Raw genomic sequence first — 19859 nt, 5'->3', positions numbered from 1 at the left:
ATCTTTCTGCGGCCAAAAATATGCACCTGACAGCCATCAGGTTGGTTGATGTTTGTAGAGAGACTTCCCTGTCCCTTTATACTCCTGCCCTAGCAGACTCCTTGTTCCCCCTCACAGGAATTCTCTTATCACCACTTTCAAGGTTGCATGGTCCCTCAGGGCTCTTGCCACCTAGAAGAGAGGTCCTGCTCAGCTTCCCACCAGCTCTTTGGATGTGTTTTCCTTGCTTCTCCAGAGGCAGCTGCCTTTCCCACTGGGCTGAGCATTGCTGAGCTGCCATGGGCACTACCTCCATTTGCCCCCTAGCCCCCTGCACCACCTCTGCATGTGTCCCCAGCTCCTCACCAGGGAGGTGGGGATGGTTGCCCTTGTCTCATCCTGACTCTCTTTCCTTCTAGGGATTCTGTTCCTGGCTCCTTTCTATCTACCAGATGAAGTAAGTGTGTGCCCTTGGCATTATGGTCATGCCCCACCACCTCTGGGCACCGCTGGGGGAGCTCATCACCAGGAGCTGCTGGGACCAGCAGCAGAGAAGAGCCCTCTTAAAACATGCGTTCTGAGGAGAGAGCAGAGAGCTCACCCCTGCATTTCCTCCTGGCCCCTAGATCCTATCCCAAAGAAAAGGGCTTCAACCTCTCCTGATAGGAACCAGTCCTGTAATGAGATGGCATCTGGAGGGCTGCTTGGGTCCCTCATTCTGTCTGTGCTCAAATCCTTTGTGCCACAGTCAGGATGTCATGAGTTGGTGTGGGCTGTGAGAGACTGGAGAAAGCCAGTGTCCCCATGGCGGGAGATGGTGGGGCGGAACCAGCCACACTCACCCCCACCTGCCTCTCTCCAGGGACGAGGAGATTCAGAGCAAGTGTGGGATCGATGCCACCACCTACCTCTCCTTCCAGCGGCACCTCCTGGTCCTGCTGATGCTGGTTTGCGTGCTCTCCGTGGCTGTCATCCTGCCTGTGAACTTCTCAGGGGACCTCCTGGGTAGGTGCTTCCCTAGTCACAGGATGACTCAGGAGTGCCATGCAAGCTTCCAAGCCTTTGGGCAAGCACTGTGCCTCTGGGGCAGAAGGCAACAAAACCCCTCTCTCAGAAGCCCCCATGTGAGCAGGAGTCCACCATCAGCTGTGGGACAGAGGAACATAAGAGGCTGGGAAATTCAGGGCAGTGGGGACTTGGTGGGGACCTGGGGGATGGAAAAGAAGGGAGCAAAGACCAGAGCCGATAACTGCAATAGGGACATGCACACTGCGCTGGGTTCCCTTAATCTTCTGCTTCTCCTCTTCCTCTGCAGGACACAACCCCACCCACTTTGGCCGGACAACCATCGCCAACATCCCAACTCAGTAGGTGCTCCCACAGGCAGGGGGGCTGTGTGTGCGGCCGCTGTGGTGGGCGCTGCTGGGAGCACCTAGGCACAGAACTCACCACAGCTCCGTGTGAGCAGCACACCGCTCACAGTAGCTCTGCGTTTCTCTGTTCTACGCATGAGCACAGTCAGGGCAGCCAACACAGTGGCCCTGCTCGTTGCACCCCCGTGCTGGCAGAAGCGCTCTCGGGGATGCTGCGTGGCCTCATTTCTGTAGTATCTCAGTCAACACCGTGGGTGCTGCTCTTCTAGTTCCTGGGGTGGGTGTCTGACAGCTGACACGGGGAGGTCCTGCTGGGTGGAAGGGGTGGCCATGGGTGAGATACTGAGTGCCATGCTGGTTCCCATGCCACATGCTCATCACAGTGCTCATTGATCCCCTCTTCCTCTCTTCCAGAGACCGTCTCCTGTGGCTGCACAGCATCTTTGCCCTCATCTATTTCATCCTCACCGTCCTTTGCATGGCTCACCACTCTGTCCACCTGGAATATAGAGAGAATGAGAAGGTGAGCAACCACCTCTCCTCCAACCCTGCCTTGGTCAGTGCTAATGGATAGCTTTTTGCTTTGCACAAATGCTGGTCCCAGTAGGTACAGAGGGCTTTAGGAACAGCCTGGAACTGGGCTGGCAGGGAGAGGTATGGCTGATTTTCACCAGCTTCTGGATAAAGTGACAGCCTGGAGGCAAATCTCTCTCTTGCTGTCTTGTCTCTTGAGACTGAAGCTCTGCTGTATCCATCTGTCTGGGGTATGGCATTGTCTGGCTATGCCCCCAGGGTTTGGGATTGGGCATTGAGGAGATCTGTGCTGACTAGCCTCCAGGATGGCAGTCGGTGCTCCAGCTCCCCTCTGGGTGAACAGGGTGGCAGCGATATGTCCTGCAGATCCCTGCCCATCTTGCAGATCCTGCAGATCCATCCTGCAGATCCCTCTGCCTCTTCTCATCCCCCAGGTTGCCCGGACACTGATGGTTACCCACATCCCCAAGGAGATCACAGACCCTTCCCTTATCATCAAGCATTTCCAGTGAGTAGCCATGTGCCACAGCCTTGCTGGGTGAGTGGCAGGCAGGTGGCAGGAACTGTCCCCATCCCCTGGCTCCTGGTGCCACCATGCCCCTGTGCTTGCAGCGAGGCTTATCCCAGCTGCACCGTCACCAATGTCCAGTTCTGCTTCGACGTGCGCAAGCTGATGAAGCTGGATGCAGAGAGGTGAGTGGGTGCACGTCTGTGTTGCCTCTGTGCATGGGTGTACTGCTCCTGCCCCCCACATCCAGGCACCCAGTCTGGGTTTCTGTCTGTATACCTGGGGCTCCCCAAATGACCTTCACCCCTATCGGCTTCCTGGCAGGCGCAAAGCAATGAAGGGGCGGCTTTACTTCACCACCAAGGCACAGAAAGAGGGGAAGATCATGATCAAAACTCACCCCTGCGCCCGCATCTTCTGCTGCCGCTTCTGTGGCTTTGATGAGGTAGGAGGGTGCAGGCAGGGCTGCAGGCAGCACACCTGCACCATGGGCAAGGCAGAGTGTGGCAGCTTGCCCCTGCCCCAGCCTGGTGTGCGGCACAGCCCTGGCTGCTCCCGCAGGTGGATGCTGAGCAGTACTACGGGGAGCTGGAGGAGAAACTCACAGATGAGTTCAATGCGGAGCGCAACCGAATCACGCTCAAGCGGCTTGACATGGCCTTCGTCACCTTCCAGGACGAGCGGATGACAGCTGTGTGAGTGCCCCTCATGCAACGGCCATGGGATGCTCCCCAGCCTGTTGGCCACCACTGCTGGGGAACTGGGACACCTTGCCAGATTTTCCAGCCAAAGCCAGGCAACGGGTCGCTCTCCTCTATGCCTCTGCCATTTGCAGAGTTGGCTGCCCTGTTAGAGCTGTGGGAAGGGTCTCGCAAGAAGTGAGACCTGACCCCTGGCTCCCTCTTCCTGCAGGATTTTGAAGGACTACAGCCACATCCACTGCCGCAAGCACCCCCAGCAGTCGTCTGTCACCACCGTGGTCAAGTCACACCACTGGGGTGTTCGCTATGCCCCTGCACCCAGCGATATCATCTGGTGAACCCCCACGGCAGACGGGAGGGAGGAAGGGGGAACAAGCAGATGTGGGGAAGCCCATGTCCATACCTATAAGGAGCCCATGTCCATAGCTATAAGGAGCCTATGCCCATAGCTATAGGGAGCCCGTATAGCTGAAGGGAGCCTGTGTCTGTATCTGTAGGACACTTTCCCAGGGTGACAGGGGCTAAGAATCCCTCCTGTTGCCATAGCAGAAGTCAGCAGGGGTGATTGGGGTGATCACCCCAAGGGTGGCAGGGCTCAGCCAGCTGAGATTGGGGGTGATTGCCAGACTCTGATTTCTCCAGCCTGATTCCAAAACCTCCTGGTGGTATGGACCTCTGCTGTGGCTGTTCTCTGGTCCAGGGGGCTCTGCATGTGACAGGAAAGCAGCGCAGGGGGGGGAAGAGGGCGAGCTCAAAACAATGTCTGCCAGGATGGTTGGTGCAGATAGCTGGAGGCAGAGCTTCATGAAGCTATGCTGGGAGGCCCAGGACATGTGGCTTTTCCTCTTCATCATGTCCAAGTCATGTTTTCCTCTTACAGGGAGAATTTATCAGTCCGTGGCACATCCTGGTGGGTGCGATTCTTCCTGCTTAATATCTGCCTGTTTGTCCTCCTGTTCTTCCTCACTACGCCAGCCATCGTTGTCAACACTATGGACATGTTCAATGTCACACACCCTGTGGAGAGCCTCAAGGTAGTCCCTAAACCATGCCAATTGTACTAAAAAGTCATCATTTCCAGGCTTGTCTGTGACAGGGGGAGGGTACCAGCTCTACACTGGCCCAAGAAGATGAGCCATCACTAGGATGAGCGTTGATGAGAAACAAGGTCATTGATGAGGTCATGTCTGTGCTTGCTATCCATCCCCTTCTGCTTGTGTTTCCAGTGGCAGAGCCCTGGGGCAGCTATGCAAACCTGAGCTTTGGTGCTGGTGTCCATGGAGGCAGGCAGGTTGCTGTCCACTCAAGAAGAAAGGTCTGGAAAGAGCTCAGGAGATGTTAGGAGCTGCCAGCAGCACATCTCCTTCTTGCTCATTGACCTGTGAGCTTTTGGGTGGGCACTGGGGCTCAGAACATGGCTGTGGTGCCTTTGGCTGGCCTCAAGTTCTTATCTCCTGAAACAAATGCCCCTGCTCAGGGAGGTGATGCCCCAGCCCACCTGCTGCACCACCATGTACTACCTCCAGCATGGCTGTGCTCTGGTGGGTTGCTGAGGGGGTGTCTGGCATCTCTCTTCCTGCAGAACCCCATCATCACCCAGTTTTTCCCCACGCTGCTGCTCTGGGCCTTCTCCGTCTTCTTGCCCTTCCTTGTCTACTACTCAGCATTCTTCGAGTCTCACTGGACGAGGTAATGGGGCAGGCCCCCACAGTCCCCCAGGGCTACCAGAGATGGGAGGAACCGCAGTGGAAGGGGAACCCACCCTGCAGGGAGGCAGGCAGTGGAATGGCAGACCCCCACTGTGGAGCAGGGCCCCCTGGGTGTTTCTCTCCATAGAAAGAAGCTGTTTGCTTCCCATAGTCCTGAACACTTTCAGGCTACTAACAAAGTCAGGTGGTTTTAAGATGGATCTGAAGAAGTCTGTGAGAGGGACAGTGTGATGGTGGACTGGCAGCAGCAGGGCCATCCCAGGCATGCTCCCAGCCCTCCAAGGCAGAGGTATGGGTTCAGAATGCTTAAAGTAGAGGAAACTGCCCAACTCCTACAATGTGCTCTCTCTGTCTTCACCCTTCATCAGCCTCAGCCCCTGTGCCTGGTCTGATAAGTCCTTGTAGGAGCTTTTTCACCATCTCCCTTCCTTTTTCTGGGGGAAATGGGAGTTCATGAACTTGTACTAGACATCCATCTGCCTCTTGTTGGGTCTATACCAGAAGGGATGGTAGGAGAGGGCAAGGATGAAGGAGGTGAGAGGCTGGGAGTACGAGAGCTTTCACTACAGCAAATTCCTCATGGTTACACACCCTGGCCTGGGAGAGGCTTTGCAAGACCCCAGGGGATGCTCAGATCAAATGCACACAGCTTTGTGTGGCTGGGAGTTACTCCTTGGTGAAAAGAGAGACTCAGCCCAGCCCCTCACTCCACCTGCTGCTCTTTCCCAAAAAAGTGCTTTTCTTGTCTTCCCTCTCTGCAGATCAAGTGAAAATCAAATCACCATGCACAAGTGCTTCTTCTTCCTGGTGTTCATGGTTATCATCCTGCCCTCGCTGGGTCTGAGCAGGTACAGACCACCCTGCCATGCTGCTCTCCCTGCTCACAAGCTGCCAGGATCACATGCAGGCTCCTCACCCTGGCAATCCAGCCCCAAAGGGCTAAGGTCCCACTGCCACTGAAACACAGCAGTCTCTGGGGGGGAGAACACTCTTTAGCAGTGCTGAGCCACTCACAGATGGTCACAGACAGAAACCTTCCCTGCAGAGGAGTGGAGCAGAGCAGTTTACCAGGCTGCCACAGCTGACCCAGCGGGGCTGGTGGCAGTAATCAGCTGCTGCTTGGGTTCAGCAGACCCTAAAAGGACCTGGTCAGGGGTCTGCATAGCCCCACCTACAGCACTACTGGCCATCCAGGAGGCAAGCACACACTCCACGGTGATCTTGTGTGGCAGAGGGGGCTGCTCTGGCAGTGTTGGGTCCAGAGGGTCTTGCCTGATCAGGGCAGGGGAAAGCACATGCCTTCTGGGTGTCTCTCACATAGCTCGCCCTCTTTCTGAGCTGCTCCTCTTCTCTCCCCTCCAGCCTGGACCTGTTTTTCCGCTGGCTCTTCGACACCCACTTTCTGGATGAGGCTGAAGTCAAGTTCCAGTGAGTAGCAGGAAGCTCCCAAACTTCCCAGGCAAGCGGGAGCACCTGTTGTCCATCGCCAGCAGCTCTTGCTGAGCATCCTCTCACTGTCTCACCTCTCTCTGTCCCTGGGGCAGGTGTGTTTTCCTCCCAGACAACGGCGCTTTCTTCGTCAACTACGTAGTCACCTCCAGCCTGATTGGCACGGCCATGGAGCTGCTGCGCATCCCAGGCCTCCTCGTCTACACTGCTCGCCTCTGCTTTGCCAAGTCCGAGCCCGAGCGGCTCCATGTCAAGCGGGTATGTGGCTCTGGTCACCTGTGAGCCTACGTGACCCCCAGCACAGCAGGGATGCGCCCACTGGAAACTCAGGCTGTCGTGGTTTTGTGGGGATGCATGTGGGGACTTCTTCAGGCCCCTTGGGGGCTAGTGGGGATGAGGCAGTCCTGTGGGCTGGTGTGCAAAGGCAAGTGCAGCCTTTGCAGTGATGGAGGCAGCAATGACACTGTTGGTTGTGCCCCAGAGCCAAGCTTACCAGTTCCAGTTTGGACTAGAGTACGCCTGGACCTGCTGTATCTTCTCTGTTGTCATGACCTACAGCATCACCTGCCCCATCATCGTCCCCTTTGGTGAGTATGATCCCATGCCCATGGTCCCAGCCATGCCAAGAACAGCCTGTCCCAGCCGCCAGCAGCAGCATGGGAGTGCGGGCTTCCTGCATGGTACAGGAGGGCACCCTTGGGCATCATCCCCAGTGCCTGCCCTGCATCCTTGTGTCCTGGCTGTTCCCATTGCCCTCCTCCCAAATGGCTCCTCTTGTCCCACCAGGGTTGCTCTACATGCTGCTCAAGCACATGGTTGACCGGTACAACATCTACTACGTGTACATCCCCACCAAACTGAACCAGCGCCTCCACGTCGCCGCCATCAGCCAGGTCGTGGTGGCCCCCATCCTCTGCATGTTCTGGCTGCTCTTCTTCTCCGTCCTGCGCCTCGGTAGGGAGAGCCTGGGGCTGCACCCTGCCACTGCTGAGGGTCGTGCTGATGCTTGGGAGTGACGAGCCACTGGTGTCACCCTTGAGTTAGGCATGGCATGGAGGGTGGTAAGGGGGATGGTGTTGGGAAGACCTGGCAGATGAAGGAGGTGTCAGCTTGTATTTTGAGGAGGGGATTGAGAGCTTGTAAAACCCAAAGCAGTCACCAGCCTGGGGCTCAGCTGGACATGCAGCAGGTTTTTGGAAGCTTATGTGCTGCCCCGGTGTCTCTGTGCTCTAGGTCCCACCCGGCCTGTCACCCTCTTCACCTTTGTGGTCCTCCTCTCCTGCATCATCTTCTCCTTCTTTGGCCTCTGCCTGAAGAAGCTGCAGCCGCGGAAACCCTCCAGCTACCAGGTGAACGCAGCCACCCACCCCACGGTTCCTTCACCCCACTGCATCCCCTCCTCACTTACCATGGGGAGTCTGACATAGCACCTGGCTGTCCCCAGCCAAAGCTGGGCCCCCAAACCATGATTTCCTCATGGCCTCCTTCTCCTCAGATGTCTGACCAATCTGAGGGCACCTTCAATGACGTGGAGCGGAGCAGTGTTTCCTCCACCCCTAACTCCAATGTGAGTACCTCTCCCCAGCCCTGATGTGGCCACCTGCTCTGGCTCCCATGGGTCCTGATGGCCCACTGCCCCCCGGGGCAGCTCTTTGTGGCCACTGTCCTGCAGGAGCCTGAGCTGAGCCTGACGCCAGCAGCCTCTCCAGCACACCAGTCCTATGGCACCATGGGCAACCACCTGGAGCCGGCGGAGGATGGGGAGGATGGGGGGCTGCAGAGCTTCGAGACAGAGCTGGAGACAGTGGAAGGCGAGTACAGGAGCGGCCCCGTGATAGAGAGCCAGGCTCGCTACCAGTGAACATCCCTGGCACCAGCTGGGAACAGACTGTGCTGAGAGCGGAGGACGTGCCGTGGGGCAGGAAGGAGCCTTCCCTGCACTGGTGGGGGCCACCTTGCTAATGGGACAGGAGACAACAGGACTGATGTGAGGGGGAGACACCACTGCATGGCCAGTGGCAGGAGGCTCTGGTGGTACCTCCCGCTGCCTGCACTGGCTAAGCCCCTTAGTGTCCCCCTGTCCCCACCTGCCTCTTCCAGCCCACAATGCGGGAGAGGGGGTGCAGCAGTATAGGGAGAGGGTCTCTCTGAGAGGCCGTGCTTTTGGGGGCAGGAGGAAGGCCCTGGCCCCTCTGAGAGGAGGAAGCAGCCCAGACAGCCCAGATGAATGTGCCTGCCACCACGCTGTCCTCTGGGTCCTCAGAGGCAGGGGACAGCCACCCCTAACCCTTGCATCTCAACCCATCCACCCATTGCTCAGGCAGCTGTCCTGCTGCCTCCCCTGCTGCTGGCCTGCAGGCTGCTGCCTGCCCCGCTTTGTCCATTTTAGCAGGGACTGCTGACATGCATGTGCTTTGGTAGAGGAGGTGAGTGTCCCTACATTGGCCACCAGAGCCCCTACATGAGCACCAGCAGCCCTGCACCAAGGCAGACATCAAATGCAAGCCCAGCTCTTCCTCGACCTCCCACCCCATCCCCCCATCTTGCCGCACTACGCCTGTGTCCTTGGGCTCTTGGGGAGAAGTAGGAGGTCAAGAGACAAGTGTGTTTAATGGCTTTGAGGACAGCTCCTTGTCACTCCTCTTCCCTGGTGGCACCCCGTCATGCTCATGCTCTCACTGGGGCTGCCCATGGGACCCAGCATAGTTCTGTCCTAATGCAACAGAACAGGTGGAACAGGTGGAGTCTGGCAGGACCCAGTTTCCAGGTCCTCCTGGTCCACCACATCCTGCCTGCCCTTGTCCACAAGCTGCAGCTGTGGGTTGCTCCCCCAGTAGCCACACTGCCTCTTGAGTGTGAGTCCTGCTGTGGTTAGTGTAAATGTGCCATTACCTGCCCATACAACATCCCTGCAGTTTTCCAGCTCATCCAGAGTAGCTGTGGTGGCCCCTGGGGACAAGGGTTTATCCTCATCCTGCTCAGCTTCTCTCCCACCATAGCCCACCTGGGCATGCTGGCTCCTCACTCTGCCCTGCTTTGGCCTCAGGGCTGATTTTCCTGTCCCTGATTCTCCTGCTAGCTTCAGAGCAACTGGAGTTGCCACTGTCCCAGGGCAGTGCCAGGAGGGAAGGGAGGAAAGTGCAGCTCTGCCAGCACCAGAGCTGGCTGGCATTGGGAGTGCTGCTGTGCGAAGGCACATGCTCAGCCGTGGCGCTGGTTAGCATTAGTAGTGCCACTGGGAGGAGGGGTACAGTGTGCCAGCTCTGGGCTGGGGGGAGGCTGAAAGGTAGCCCAGCAGTGAGAGCATCAAGTGGGCCCTTGGGGCATTTCTGTGAGGCTGGTGGATCTCAGCTCAGCCGGCTGGCAGTCCCATGGCCCCCGTCCCACCCACACCCCTGCATGCTGGGGAAGTGGCTGCAGCACACGAGCCACAAAGCAGTTGGCTCGGGGGAGCCTTGAGCTCAGACGCTCCTTTCCAATCCCAAAAAGTTCTCTGGGGGGTTTGTGGCTTCCTGCCCAGGTGCCCTGCAGCTGTCCACAGCTCAGCTGCTCCCCTCACTGCCCACTCCAGAGGCAGCCCCAGGCAGGGCACGGGGATGCTGGTGGCCTCTCTGAGGGTAGAAGCAAGTGCCTGCTAGTGGCACTGTGTCCTCGGGAGCTCGGGCTGCTGGTCTTATTGCCCTTGGCTGCCCCATTGTAGGAATGTGCCAGAGGCCTGTACCTTCTTGTGATTTATTGCTATGACCGTGCCTTGAATAAAATGACTTCACCCAGCTGCTGCCTGGCGTTGTCACCCCATGCATCTTTCCTGGCACTTGGAACACAAGCCCTATGAGGAACGACTGAGGGAGCTGGGGTTGTTCAGTCTGGAGAAAAGGAGACTCAGAGGTGACCTTATCACTCTCTACAGCTTCCTGAAGGGTGGTTGTAGTCAGGTGGGGGTTGGTCTCTCTCCAGGCAGCAACTGACAGAACGAGAGGGCACAGTCTTAAGCTGCGCCAGGGGAAATATAGGTTGGATATTAGGAAAAAGTTTTTTACGGAAAGAGTGGTGAAGTACTGGAATTGTCTGCCCAGGGAGGTGGTGGAGTCACGATCCCTGCATGTGTTTAAAAAAGATTGGATGTGGCACTCGGTGCCATGGTTTAGTTGAGGTTAGGGCATGATGATCTTGAAGGTCTCTTCAAACCTGGTGATTCTGTGATTCTGTATAGGGGGAGCCCTTGCCACTGGAGCCTTTTCCCACCTGTGGGCTGCATTTGACCCTGCCTGGGGATCTCCTGCAGAGGCTTCAGTGGCAAGGAGACTGGTTGGACACATTCCCACCTCCAGACTGCCCACTATGATCCCCATAAAAACAAACTCCAACAAATGGGCAGAAGCAGCAAAGTTTCCGGAGTGGAAGAGCACCTTGCTGTGTCACATCAGACAGACTGGCACAGCCCTTGGCACCATCTCTACATTGGCGATGGGTTGCAGTCCTGGGACAGTCGTGCTTTCCTTGTCTGCCTTCTGTCAGCAGTCACTCCATTGGCAGAGCTGGCTCAAAACACCACCAAAGGTGCAGGTGCTGCCTGGAGGTCGCAGGACAGTAGCCTGGAGCCCCTCTGGGACCACAGCAAGGGGCAGGGGCAGGAGGAACCCATCCCATCGGAGGATGAACTGCCCACCAGCAAGTCCCAGGGAAGGGAGTGAACACCATTTTGGAAGTCCTTCTCTAGATTTTGAGAAAACAGTGCTCTTTTCTCACCTCCTCCCTCCCAAAATACAATCTTTTTACCTGAATTCCTACTTGAATGATTTGCCTCCGGTTTCAGCAGGTTCCTCCTGCTGGCTCCTCCACAGCTTCCCTGGAATGAGCCCTGCCACTCTGGTTTATGGCACAGCGCAGAAGGCATGGGGAGGGCTTCCCTTTGGGTGAAAAACTGGAAAATTTAAAACCCCAGTCCCCCATTGCATGCCCCTACAGAGGCCCCCCATGGTTTGTAATGAGTGGTAAACAGAGTTAACACAGAGCATTGCTGTGCCAGGGAGCTGGGCAGGAGCACTGGCTGTGAGCCAGGGCTGTATTTGCCCCCAGTCGCAGCTCTCCCGGCCCTCACACCAGGAAGCTCATCACAGCCTAGCGAGGGCCCTCAGCCCCATCACGCTGCACCTCCACCTGGGAACCCTCTCAGGAACCTGCTCCCTAATTGCAGCCTGCACACTCAGAATCCCCCACAGCCAGGGCCAGCAGTTGCATGGAGTCTCCCAGTGTGCCGGCTGGTGGCAGACAGTGACAGGAGCATCCCTGCTGGGCAGCAGCCGCAGCAGAGGCGCAGTTTGTGGGAGCCATGGCAAACCGCCCTGCAGGCACAGGCAAAGATGGGGGTGCTGCTGGAGGCTGCCGTGGTGGCCCCTCCCTGCAGTGCCAGGTTTGGGCTCCCACCACCAGTCCCGAGGCCAGAAAGAGTTGGAGTCTTTTAGCAGTGACCCAAAGGGGGTATTTCTTTGCATTCAGATCTCCGCTGCTCTCCTTGCCCTTCACAGCCCATCACACATTGCCCTGTGGAACAAGCCCATCCTAGATGAGCAGCATGGCTCTCCCAAGATGTTTTCACTTCTCTCCTGTGCCAAGGCTGGGATTTCCAGCCTTCGGGAAATGCTATTACAGAGCCTGAGCTGGCTTCCCCACTCTAGGCACCATTCTTCAGCATCCAGTGCCCAACTCTTCCAGGGCTGGAAACCCATCACATCAAAGCTAGAACATGCTAGAAGACACAACCTCCTGCATCCTCACCAGCTGCTCCCTGGGCAGGGCTGCCAGAACGACTCCACAGTTCAGCTGGCAGGTTGGATGCTCCATGGAGCCAGACAGGACTTCTCTATGAGGCCATGCTCTGCTGCTGCAGGTGACCAGCAGTGGGTGACCAGCAACAGGTGAGCCAGTGCTATGTCAAAAAACAAAAGCAGAAGCTGAACAACAGGAAAGAGATTTTTAAGCTGATGGCTTAAAATTCTAATTCCATTAGAGATTGTTATACTTGAAGGGTCTGAGCAATTAGTGGCAGGGTGTCTTTTAGCCCCTCCACTGCTGACCCACTCAGTCACCAGGCACAAAAAACTCCCAACAGGCTTTTGCTGCTGGATGCTTTCTCATGCCAGTCAAGCTGCACCACACAAGTGCTCCTGGTGACCAATATCTCCAAAGCTGGAATCAACAAGAAACCAGTAAACCCCTCTCTGTCATCCTTTTTTTCAGGTCTGCTTGGGACTTTTATATTAAAATAAACACAAGGCATCACAAAGGGCTAAGACTCACTGTTGTTCTTTAATAAACAGTACAGCTGGGTATAAGAGGCACATAGAGTAGTTCAGTTCTCTTGGGAGTTACACAAAATGTGGCAGAGAAGAGCAGAAGACAAGGAGCTGGGAAGGCTAGAGGGAGCAGGGATGGTTTGGGCAGTAACACCCACACCCCACCCATCACACAGCTGCGTACTTGTCACACGGAGCCAGAAGGTGTCCCACTCCCATGATGCTGAAGGCTGATGCCCCGTAACAGGGTTGCAAAGATGACATCCCCATTCCCAAACCCTCCTGCCCCATACCATGCCATCAAAGTTGTGTCTCACCCCAGCCCCAGCTCCTCCATCCCTGACTGCCAGGTGCAAGAATGGGGAGGACTTCACCTGACCCAGCTGATGGAGAGAGCCATGGGCCAGGACACACACCATGACACTGCAGGGCTGCAGAGGCAGAACACAGTCCCATGGGGAGGACAAGGAACATGGGGATGTTCACTGCCTGTTTCACACCTATTAGCTTGTGTCCCAAACACAGCTGGAGGGTTCTTTACATGCTAGAAGCCCATGGCTACCATCTGGCCTTGCGGCAGGGAACTAGAGATCCATCTCACAGGGCACCCCGTCATCCCCTCCATGGCATGGGCCTAGAAGACCTGTCACGCTGAGCAGGCAGCCTTCTCGTGCCCCAGAGTGAAGGACATCTGAGAATAGGAGGAATGTATCTCCAGGACAGGACCATGTCAGACCTCAACACCAGGCTCCTCCTGTCCTGAAGAAGAAGCAACAAAAAAAGTGCTGCCTGTAACTGAATAATTGCTCCATGTCCTTGCTCTGGGGCTAGTGGTGGCTAGAAGCATGGTTCTGCTTGTTCCACAGTGACTTCCCCATAAAGATGAACTCTTTCTCAAAGCACTCACATTCAACCCCCTCACCAGAGCCCTCAGGTGCTGCCTCTCACCAATTCTCTGGGATTTCTTCTAGCAGATGCTATCTCCTCAGGCTTATGAGGGTGAGGAACTCTGCAGATGGGTACTGTGAGCAGCTGGGAAGCGCTCCAGATTCTGACAGCATCAGCAGAAAGATTCCAGCTATGCTTCCTCTGGCCAAGAGCCAGAATTTCTGGAAGTTGTTGCTATGGCACGATTGCAACCTTCATTTTTATTTTAAGACATCTTTTCCTTGGATTTACTTTATTTTCCTTAACATAAAGCAGTAAACAGACACTGCTGCTGCTGCATTTCAGATGGCTCTAAGGTTAAGCCAACTGGCCAAATCAACACAAAGCCTTTCAGCTGGCAGCTCAGCCCTGCCAAACACAGTCTCATCTTGGGATTAATGTGACACCACTGCCTGAAGCATCCCTAGGAAACCTACTGGGTTGTGGCCAACCTGACATGGGGAAAAGCCAGGGATCCCATCCAGATCAGAGGCAAGGCAGAAGAAAGCACTGGGATTAACCATCTGGTAGTAATGTGTTGGTGAAGGGAGAGAGGGAAAACTCTGCAAGGTTTGAGGACAGACACGTGGTGTGACCCGCCCTCTTGCTGCCTTTCCCCCTGGATGGAGCCAAATCCATCACTGCCACAGCTGAACCAGGTACAGCAGTGCAGGAGGACTGAAGAGTGTCAGACCTGGCAGGTAAAGCACAGCAAACAGGGTTTCAGGCAAATAAGCCCAAGAGGCCTATGCCAGCTGTCACCTAACTAGGGTGGGTGCAAGAGGAGGGAAGATGAGCAAGCTGAAAACCAGAGTAGGTACATGGGTGGTGGTGCTCCCTAAGGAACTCGGGGCAGGGTGGCACCTGTGCTGTGGCACTGCCAGGCCTCGCTGCAGGGACGCACCCTGCCAGCCCTTAGCAAAGGCAGAGACACGCTCGTGTTGAAGCAGGGTGGAATCACGGGAGAGCCCCGCAGCACGTGTGAGCGTGGAGACAGCCATGGGCTGGTGCACACTGGGAGACAGAGGTGGGGGGAGGCAGAGAGTGTGGCGTGAGTGTTCCCCGTGCTCAGGACTGCTGCATGGTCAGGGACAGGGATGGCTGGCAGGATCTAGTCCCCTTCTGGAAGGGTCTCCCAGCCACGTTGCATGGCTTTCACCACAGCATTGTAGAGTTTGCTCCAAGCTTCCTGCACCTCTGGGCTGAAGGCAGCACCAAGGCATTTCTCCAGCATGTACAGCAAGGACTCGCCGACAGTCTGCAAACCAAACGGGGAGGTGTCAGGCTCAGCACCAGAGGATGACATGCAGTCCCTTGTCTCCCTTTGTCACATTTTTGACTTCTGCCAATGCAGGGCACCTGCTCCTCTTCTACCAACAGTACCAGGCCCCTCCAGTCCCTGGCTGGTCAGAGGGGACCCAGAACCAGCCCATGTCATCCCCTTCTCCTGCCCTATGCTGGCCCTCACCATGGATGAGTGGGGAGTGGAAGTGAGAGAGCAAAGGCTGACACTGCACATGTAACACCGGGGGAAAGGTACACATCCAATTTCTGTGGCTCCCAGGTGCAGGTAGCTGGCCCTATCCCTTGGCACAGCAGTGGAGCAGCAGAGCTGAGCAAGGCCCTGATGTCAGGAGAGTGGGTCAGACCCCACACTGCCTCAATGCCTCTCAGGCTTCTCCACTGGGCACTGCTCCTCACAGAGCTGTGAGCAGCCCCATGCAGGAGCACCCCCACACTGCAGGGCTGGTGGGGATCACTACCCCGAACAAAATGGACCCTGCTCCCTCTGAAGAGAACAAAAGCTAGCAATATCAGGAATGATATACCATGATAACCATGTGTTGGTTAGAAAGCTTTTCTTGAACCTGCTGCATTCCTGTCCATGCTTGATGGCAGGAGAGGAGTAATCAAGGGTTTAATATGGAAGATGCTCAGGTCTTACTGCCATCGAGGAAGCAGGGGCTGAGGTGCAGTAACCCCATCCCAGTGCAGACACAGAGAGGTGAATGCTCCCTTTTCCAGGTGGGGTGAGGTTTGCCCAGAGCATTAGATGCAAAGGATCCAGGGCAAAGGCTGAGCCTGCAACCCTGTGGCACGGGAGGGACTGCAGTGTCCTAAACCATGGTCCTCTTCAAACAGTGGAAATGCCTTGGTCCCATCTGTCCTTTCTGCCTGGGCTTACTGGGCAAGCGCAGAAAACAAGGGGAGCTCAAGGGTTCCCCTCATTGGGGCAGTGTCACTACATTGGTATCAGCACCTTGGACAGGCTGCCCCGAGCCACCAGCTTTCTCTCCAGACAGCTGGACCCAGAAGAAGGATGGGGACAGCTGAGGGTTGCAGGCAGGGGTGAAAACACAGCCACAGCGGGACAAGAGAGGACACCTCACCGAGAAAGACTCAACCTTCACACCAACTGCCTGGTGCTTCTTGCCAAGGTTGCACAGATACTCTTCCAGGCAGGACAAGTTCTCCAGGTGGCTCACAGCAGCATCAATCACCAGCATCACCTAGCACAGGAGCAGAAAGGCAGAAATGCATTAACAGAAAGGTTCTGCTTCCCTCCCAGAGGAAACAAAGTGTCTGACCCTCTACTTCACCCTTGTCAGCCTGACCCCCTCCCAGCCCAGATGCCCTCTGAGCTTTCCCTTGCTCTACTGTGATGCGTGTGTCACATCAGTGAGGCTGGCAGCAGCACACACCACAACCTTCCATGGGACACTACCAGAGTTACATAGCAGGCAGCACTGCTGACCACCCTGTCCCAGAGGGGATAAACAGCCATACAGCAAAGCAGTTGCAGGTTAAGACCTAATGCTGATGCAGTCATTACAGCTCCTAGGGCCCCAGGACAATGGCATGGGAACCCCAGAAGTTGCTAGGACTAGAGTTTCCAGTTAGAACTTGCCAAAATGGTGCAATTGTGAATAAGGCCACTCCAATTCTAACATCAGCCAAGGTATTTTGAAGAGATGGGGTGGAAACTACAGCCAGATCTCTTGACGTGGTCAGGTAAAACATATACCATAATCTCCCAGGAGCATTAACAGCCAAATGGAAACAGGACAGAAAAGATTTAATGAAGGATGAAGGGAACAAACACACCAAATTAGAAGAAGAGATTAAAGGCAGGGCATGGTTACCTCAGCAAAGCCAAGAGGTGATAGATTTGTGCTCTATAATTTCAACAGGCAATTTATCTCCAACAAGAGCAAAGAACTATTTCAGCTCAAGGCAATAATCTTAACTTTACCAATAGAGAGAGGCTGGAAAATAACAAAAAGCTTGCAGCTATCAGAGGAGCTCAGTCTTGAAACAGCCTCTACACAAGGAATAAAGACAGGCAAGCAAAGCACCGAACTGGTTTAAAGATGGAACCAGGCAGTTTGTGAAGGCATCTGCAAGCCAAGGCTGAGCTCTGCCCCAGCATGACTGCTCTTCAGGGTTCAGCAAAGGGTCTCTGCTGACCAGGTGTACTTGTATGCATGCCTGAGCCTCTCCTCACCATTGCTCCTTTCTCTGCTTTGGGGGGAGGTGAGTGTGTACTGCAGCACTCCCTCAGAGACTCTCTGAGAGGTGCTGTGGGCCTTCTGGCTCTGCAGCTGCACCAACAGCCTCTCCATAGCAGTGGGTCCAGGGAAGCCTGGCCCACTGCCCAGCTCTGTGCCACCTCCTGGTCAGCGAAGCACAGGGCTTCAGTCCTCATCTGGACAGAGGTGAGCTCTCTGGTAGGCACCTCCATGGTAGGGGAAGGACTCTTTCAGCTTTCACAGGAAGCAATCCACTCTCAGATGAGGGCATGGAAATCAGCATGGTGCCTCTTAGCCACCATAATCTGCATTCTCATCCCCTCCCTGCTGTTGTAGGACACTTTGTCCTGGCCTTCTGCTAGCATGAGCAACGCCTGCAGTTACCATCTCAGAAGGAGACTTCCCATGCATTCCCTGGTCAGACACACCACAGTCCCAAATCATTGCCTAAGGGTTTCTTCCTCCATGGAGGCTGTGCTCCAGCCATGCCACAGCCCCTCTCTCACCTTCCTGATGTGATCCAGGAACTCAGGGGCAGAGAGGCACTCCTGAGGGCTGGCAAACTGCTTGCAGTTGTACTGGAAAAGGGGCAGCAGGTCAGGATCCAAGTCAAACAACCTGCAACAGCAAGAAAGAACGCCCCATTTTCTCATTTCCTCAGGTTTATCTGAAGTCCTGCTCACCCCATCAGCAGCACACCCACAACCCACTTCTGCCTCCCTTCCCACCTACTGATCCCTCCCCACCTGTAAAAGATCCAAAAGTTCTGAAAAGTTTTAGTTTGGGGCAATCCAGATTACCTATAGACAAAAACCTTTCTGTTTCTCTATCCCATAGCCCCAGCTCTTGGATCCATGTTCATGGCACCTGAGAACTGGTCTCAGCCCTCTGGAGTTCCTCCCAGCCTGGCCCTTCTCCCCAAAGTCTTGGTTGTTGTGTCAACTCCTCCCATTCCCACTTTTTGATCCCCTTGAACCCCAAAGCTGCCAAATCAGGGAAGGCCTCCAAGCTCCAGCAGCCATCTGGACAAAGTGGGGCATGTAAAAGCTCAGCTGATGCCCCACTCGACACCATCACCAGCTCCTTTCTCCTCTCTCCCCGCCCCCTGCCCCTGTATGTCAGGCACATATGGGACTCAGTAGCAGCCACCCAGGTAGATATAACAGGCCACCAGTAATTCAGGCAAGACGGTCTCTCTTCTCCTCATCCCGCACATTAAACTACTGCATCCCTCTCCCCCCACGTTGTTGTCACTGCTCTGGTAGATTTGGATCCCACTCACTCCAGAAGCTGCTCATCAACTCTCCAACTGTCCTTTTCAAGCGACTTTTCATTGATTTTTCCTTTTTTCTCTTCACATAATTGGTACATTAATCTGCTTAGGAGAGGCAAGAAGCTGGGTATCAGCCATTGCACCCGGCACACCATTTCCTCTGCCCTGCGACTGGATCCTTCCCTGTCGGCCAAGTCTGTGTCTGGGGCTGCACAGCACTTCCCTGATCAGGGAACGACCGCGCGGCCCCTTCCACACTCTCCCCAGGGCCAAGCGGACACACAGCCCCTTCGAAGAGCAGAAGTCGCGGTGACAAGGCAGAGGATCGGTGGGCAGAAACGCACAAAACCTGCCCGCCGCTTTTCTCTCACTCTCCGTCTCCTTGTGGCAAAGTTCTCACTCGCGAAGGGTGGGAAAGGTAGGGCAGCAGCGAGGAGCGGAGCCCAGCCCTGCCCCACGCCGCTGCCGCACGGCACCTGCGGCTCGGCGGCGGAGGGGCTTCGGCTCTCCGCGGACCCCAGCCACGGGAAGGGAGAGAGGCCGGGGGAGGGGAGCCGGCCACGCGCCTTCGCCAAGCACAGGGAAGCGTTTCTCTCCAAGAAGCGGAGCCCGCCCGTCCACCCCTCCCGCACGGGTCGGTGCGGGCGGGCAGGAGGCCGGGACCGGGGTGCCGGTGGCCGCATCGCGCCGCTCACCTGGTGAAGAGGACGAGGCCGTGCTGCACGGGGCTGCCGCTCACCCGCTGCCAGCTCTCCCGGATCAGCGCTCTCTGCCCGCCCGACAGCGGCATCCCGCTCTCCATGGCGGGGGCGGGGGCCCTGCCCCTCGCCGCCCGAGGCGAGGCGAGGCGAGGCGCTGGTGCCGCGGCTCCGCGGGCTCAGGGGCCGGCGAGCTGTGGCCGCCCGCCCTCGCTCCGCCGGGGGGGTGCCGGCGCTGCCCCCGCGCCCCCCGGGGGTCCCGCCCCCGCCCCCGCCGTGGCCGCACCCGCGCTCCGCCCGCCGGCACCGCCGAGCCCCGTGGACACTCTGCCCCACCGCGGCTGCCCCGGCCGGGGAAGGAAGAGCTCACCGAGTATTTCCCACTCGGGAGAAGGAAGGAAGGAAGGAGGGATGGAAGGAAGAAAAAAGTAATTCAAAATGCCCAAACTTCCCTATCCCGGGGCCGCGGGACAGAGCAGAAAGTTCAGCTGGTTCACGGTTGACATTTCCTGTCGTCCTGATTTTACGAGTGAAGCAACAGGGCAGAGCCCTGCCAGCGAGGAGACCACCGGGACCCGGCCACCTTCGCTCACCATCAGCACAGCTCCCTCTGAGTGTAACTTTGCTTGGGAGGGCCTCAGCGATGCTCCACAGCATCCTCTTGCTCTTGGCCACTTCCACTGAGACTTTGGATGCCACGCAGCCACCTGCTATCTCCACAGGAAGATGCATCCTAGACACTGCAAGGTACGTGTCTAAGGCTAATTATGCCAGCTGAACCAGGCAAAGTTGTCAATAGCAGATGAGAAGATGTCATCTTTGTCAAATGTGTTCAGGATGCACAGGTTCTCTTTATCTTTACTGTTCAGACACTTCTTAATT

The 19859-nt window shown here is 56.2% G+C and overlaps 2 protein-coding genes across 8 annotated transcripts in view; one reads left to right on the top strand and one right to left on the bottom strand.

The window, feature by feature from the left end:
* The window catches only part of TMEM63C (transmembrane protein 63C), a 34200-nt gene extending 24174 nt beyond the window's left edge, over positions 1 to 10026 (top strand). For all 5 annotated transcript variants that reach the window (XM_032113314.1, XM_032113310.1, XM_032113311.1 and 2 more), the window contains 19 exons: positions 399 to 436; positions 842 to 984; positions 1295 to 1346; positions 1767 to 1875; positions 2321 to 2394; positions 2499 to 2579; positions 2719 to 2839; positions 2956 to 3089; positions 3307 to 3429; positions 3976 to 4129; positions 4678 to 4784; positions 5566 to 5652; positions 6167 to 6232; positions 6349 to 6511; positions 6735 to 6840; positions 7040 to 7207; positions 7487 to 7602; positions 7749 to 7820; positions 7902 to 10026. In XM_032113314.1, the coding sequence (XP_031969205.1) occupies positions 399 to 436; positions 842 to 984; positions 1295 to 1346; positions 1767 to 1875; positions 2321 to 2394; positions 2499 to 2579; positions 2719 to 2839; positions 2956 to 3089; positions 3307 to 3429; positions 3976 to 4129; positions 4678 to 4784; positions 5566 to 5652; positions 6167 to 6232; positions 6349 to 6511; positions 6735 to 6840; positions 7040 to 7207; positions 7487 to 7602; positions 7749 to 7820; positions 7902 to 8114 (2127 nt within the window). In that variant the 3' untranslated portion in view covers positions 8115 to 10026. The remainder of the gene's footprint in view (positions 1 to 398; positions 437 to 841; positions 985 to 1294; positions 1347 to 1766; positions 1876 to 2320; positions 2395 to 2498; positions 2580 to 2718; positions 2840 to 2955; positions 3090 to 3306; positions 3430 to 3975; positions 4130 to 4677; positions 4785 to 5565; positions 5653 to 6166; positions 6233 to 6348; positions 6512 to 6734; positions 6841 to 7039; positions 7208 to 7486; positions 7603 to 7748; positions 7821 to 7901) is intronic.
* Positions 10027 to 12543: 2517 nt separating this feature from the next.
* On the bottom strand, positions 12544 to 19169 carry NGB (neuroglobin). Of its 3 annotated transcripts, XM_032113317.1 has the most exons (5): positions 18975 to 19169; positions 18289 to 18381; positions 17513 to 17624; positions 15867 to 15986; positions 12544 to 14734 (listed from the first exon to the last, which is right to left on the bottom strand). In XM_032113317.1, exons 1-5 carry the CDS (start codon positions 19079 to 19081, stop codon positions 14588 to 14590), a joined length of 579 nt encoding a protein of 192 aa, XP_031969208.1. In that variant the 5' UTR covers positions 19082 to 19169; the 3' UTR covers positions 12544 to 14587. The 3 variants fall into 3 exon arrangements, with proteins under 3 accessions (XP_031969208.1, XP_031969211.1, XP_031969209.1); XM_032113320.1 differs by lacking the exon at positions 18289 to 18381 and having other exon boundaries at positions 18975 to 19166; XM_032113318.1 differs by lacking the exon at positions 18975 to 19169 and having other exon boundaries at positions 18289 to 18953.
* Between the last annotated feature and the right edge of the window lie 690 nt (positions 19170 to 19859).

Source organism: Corvus moneduloides, chromosome 6 (assembly GCF_009650955.1).
Source record: "Corvus moneduloides isolate bCorMon1 chromosome 6, bCorMon1.pri, whole genome shotgun sequence".
NCBI classification, from domain to species: Eukaryota; Metazoa; Chordata; class Aves; order Passeriformes; family Corvidae; genus Corvus; species Corvus moneduloides.
Note: the sequence above shows the minus strand (reverse complement) of the source record. Positions and strands in the feature narration are given on the sequence as shown.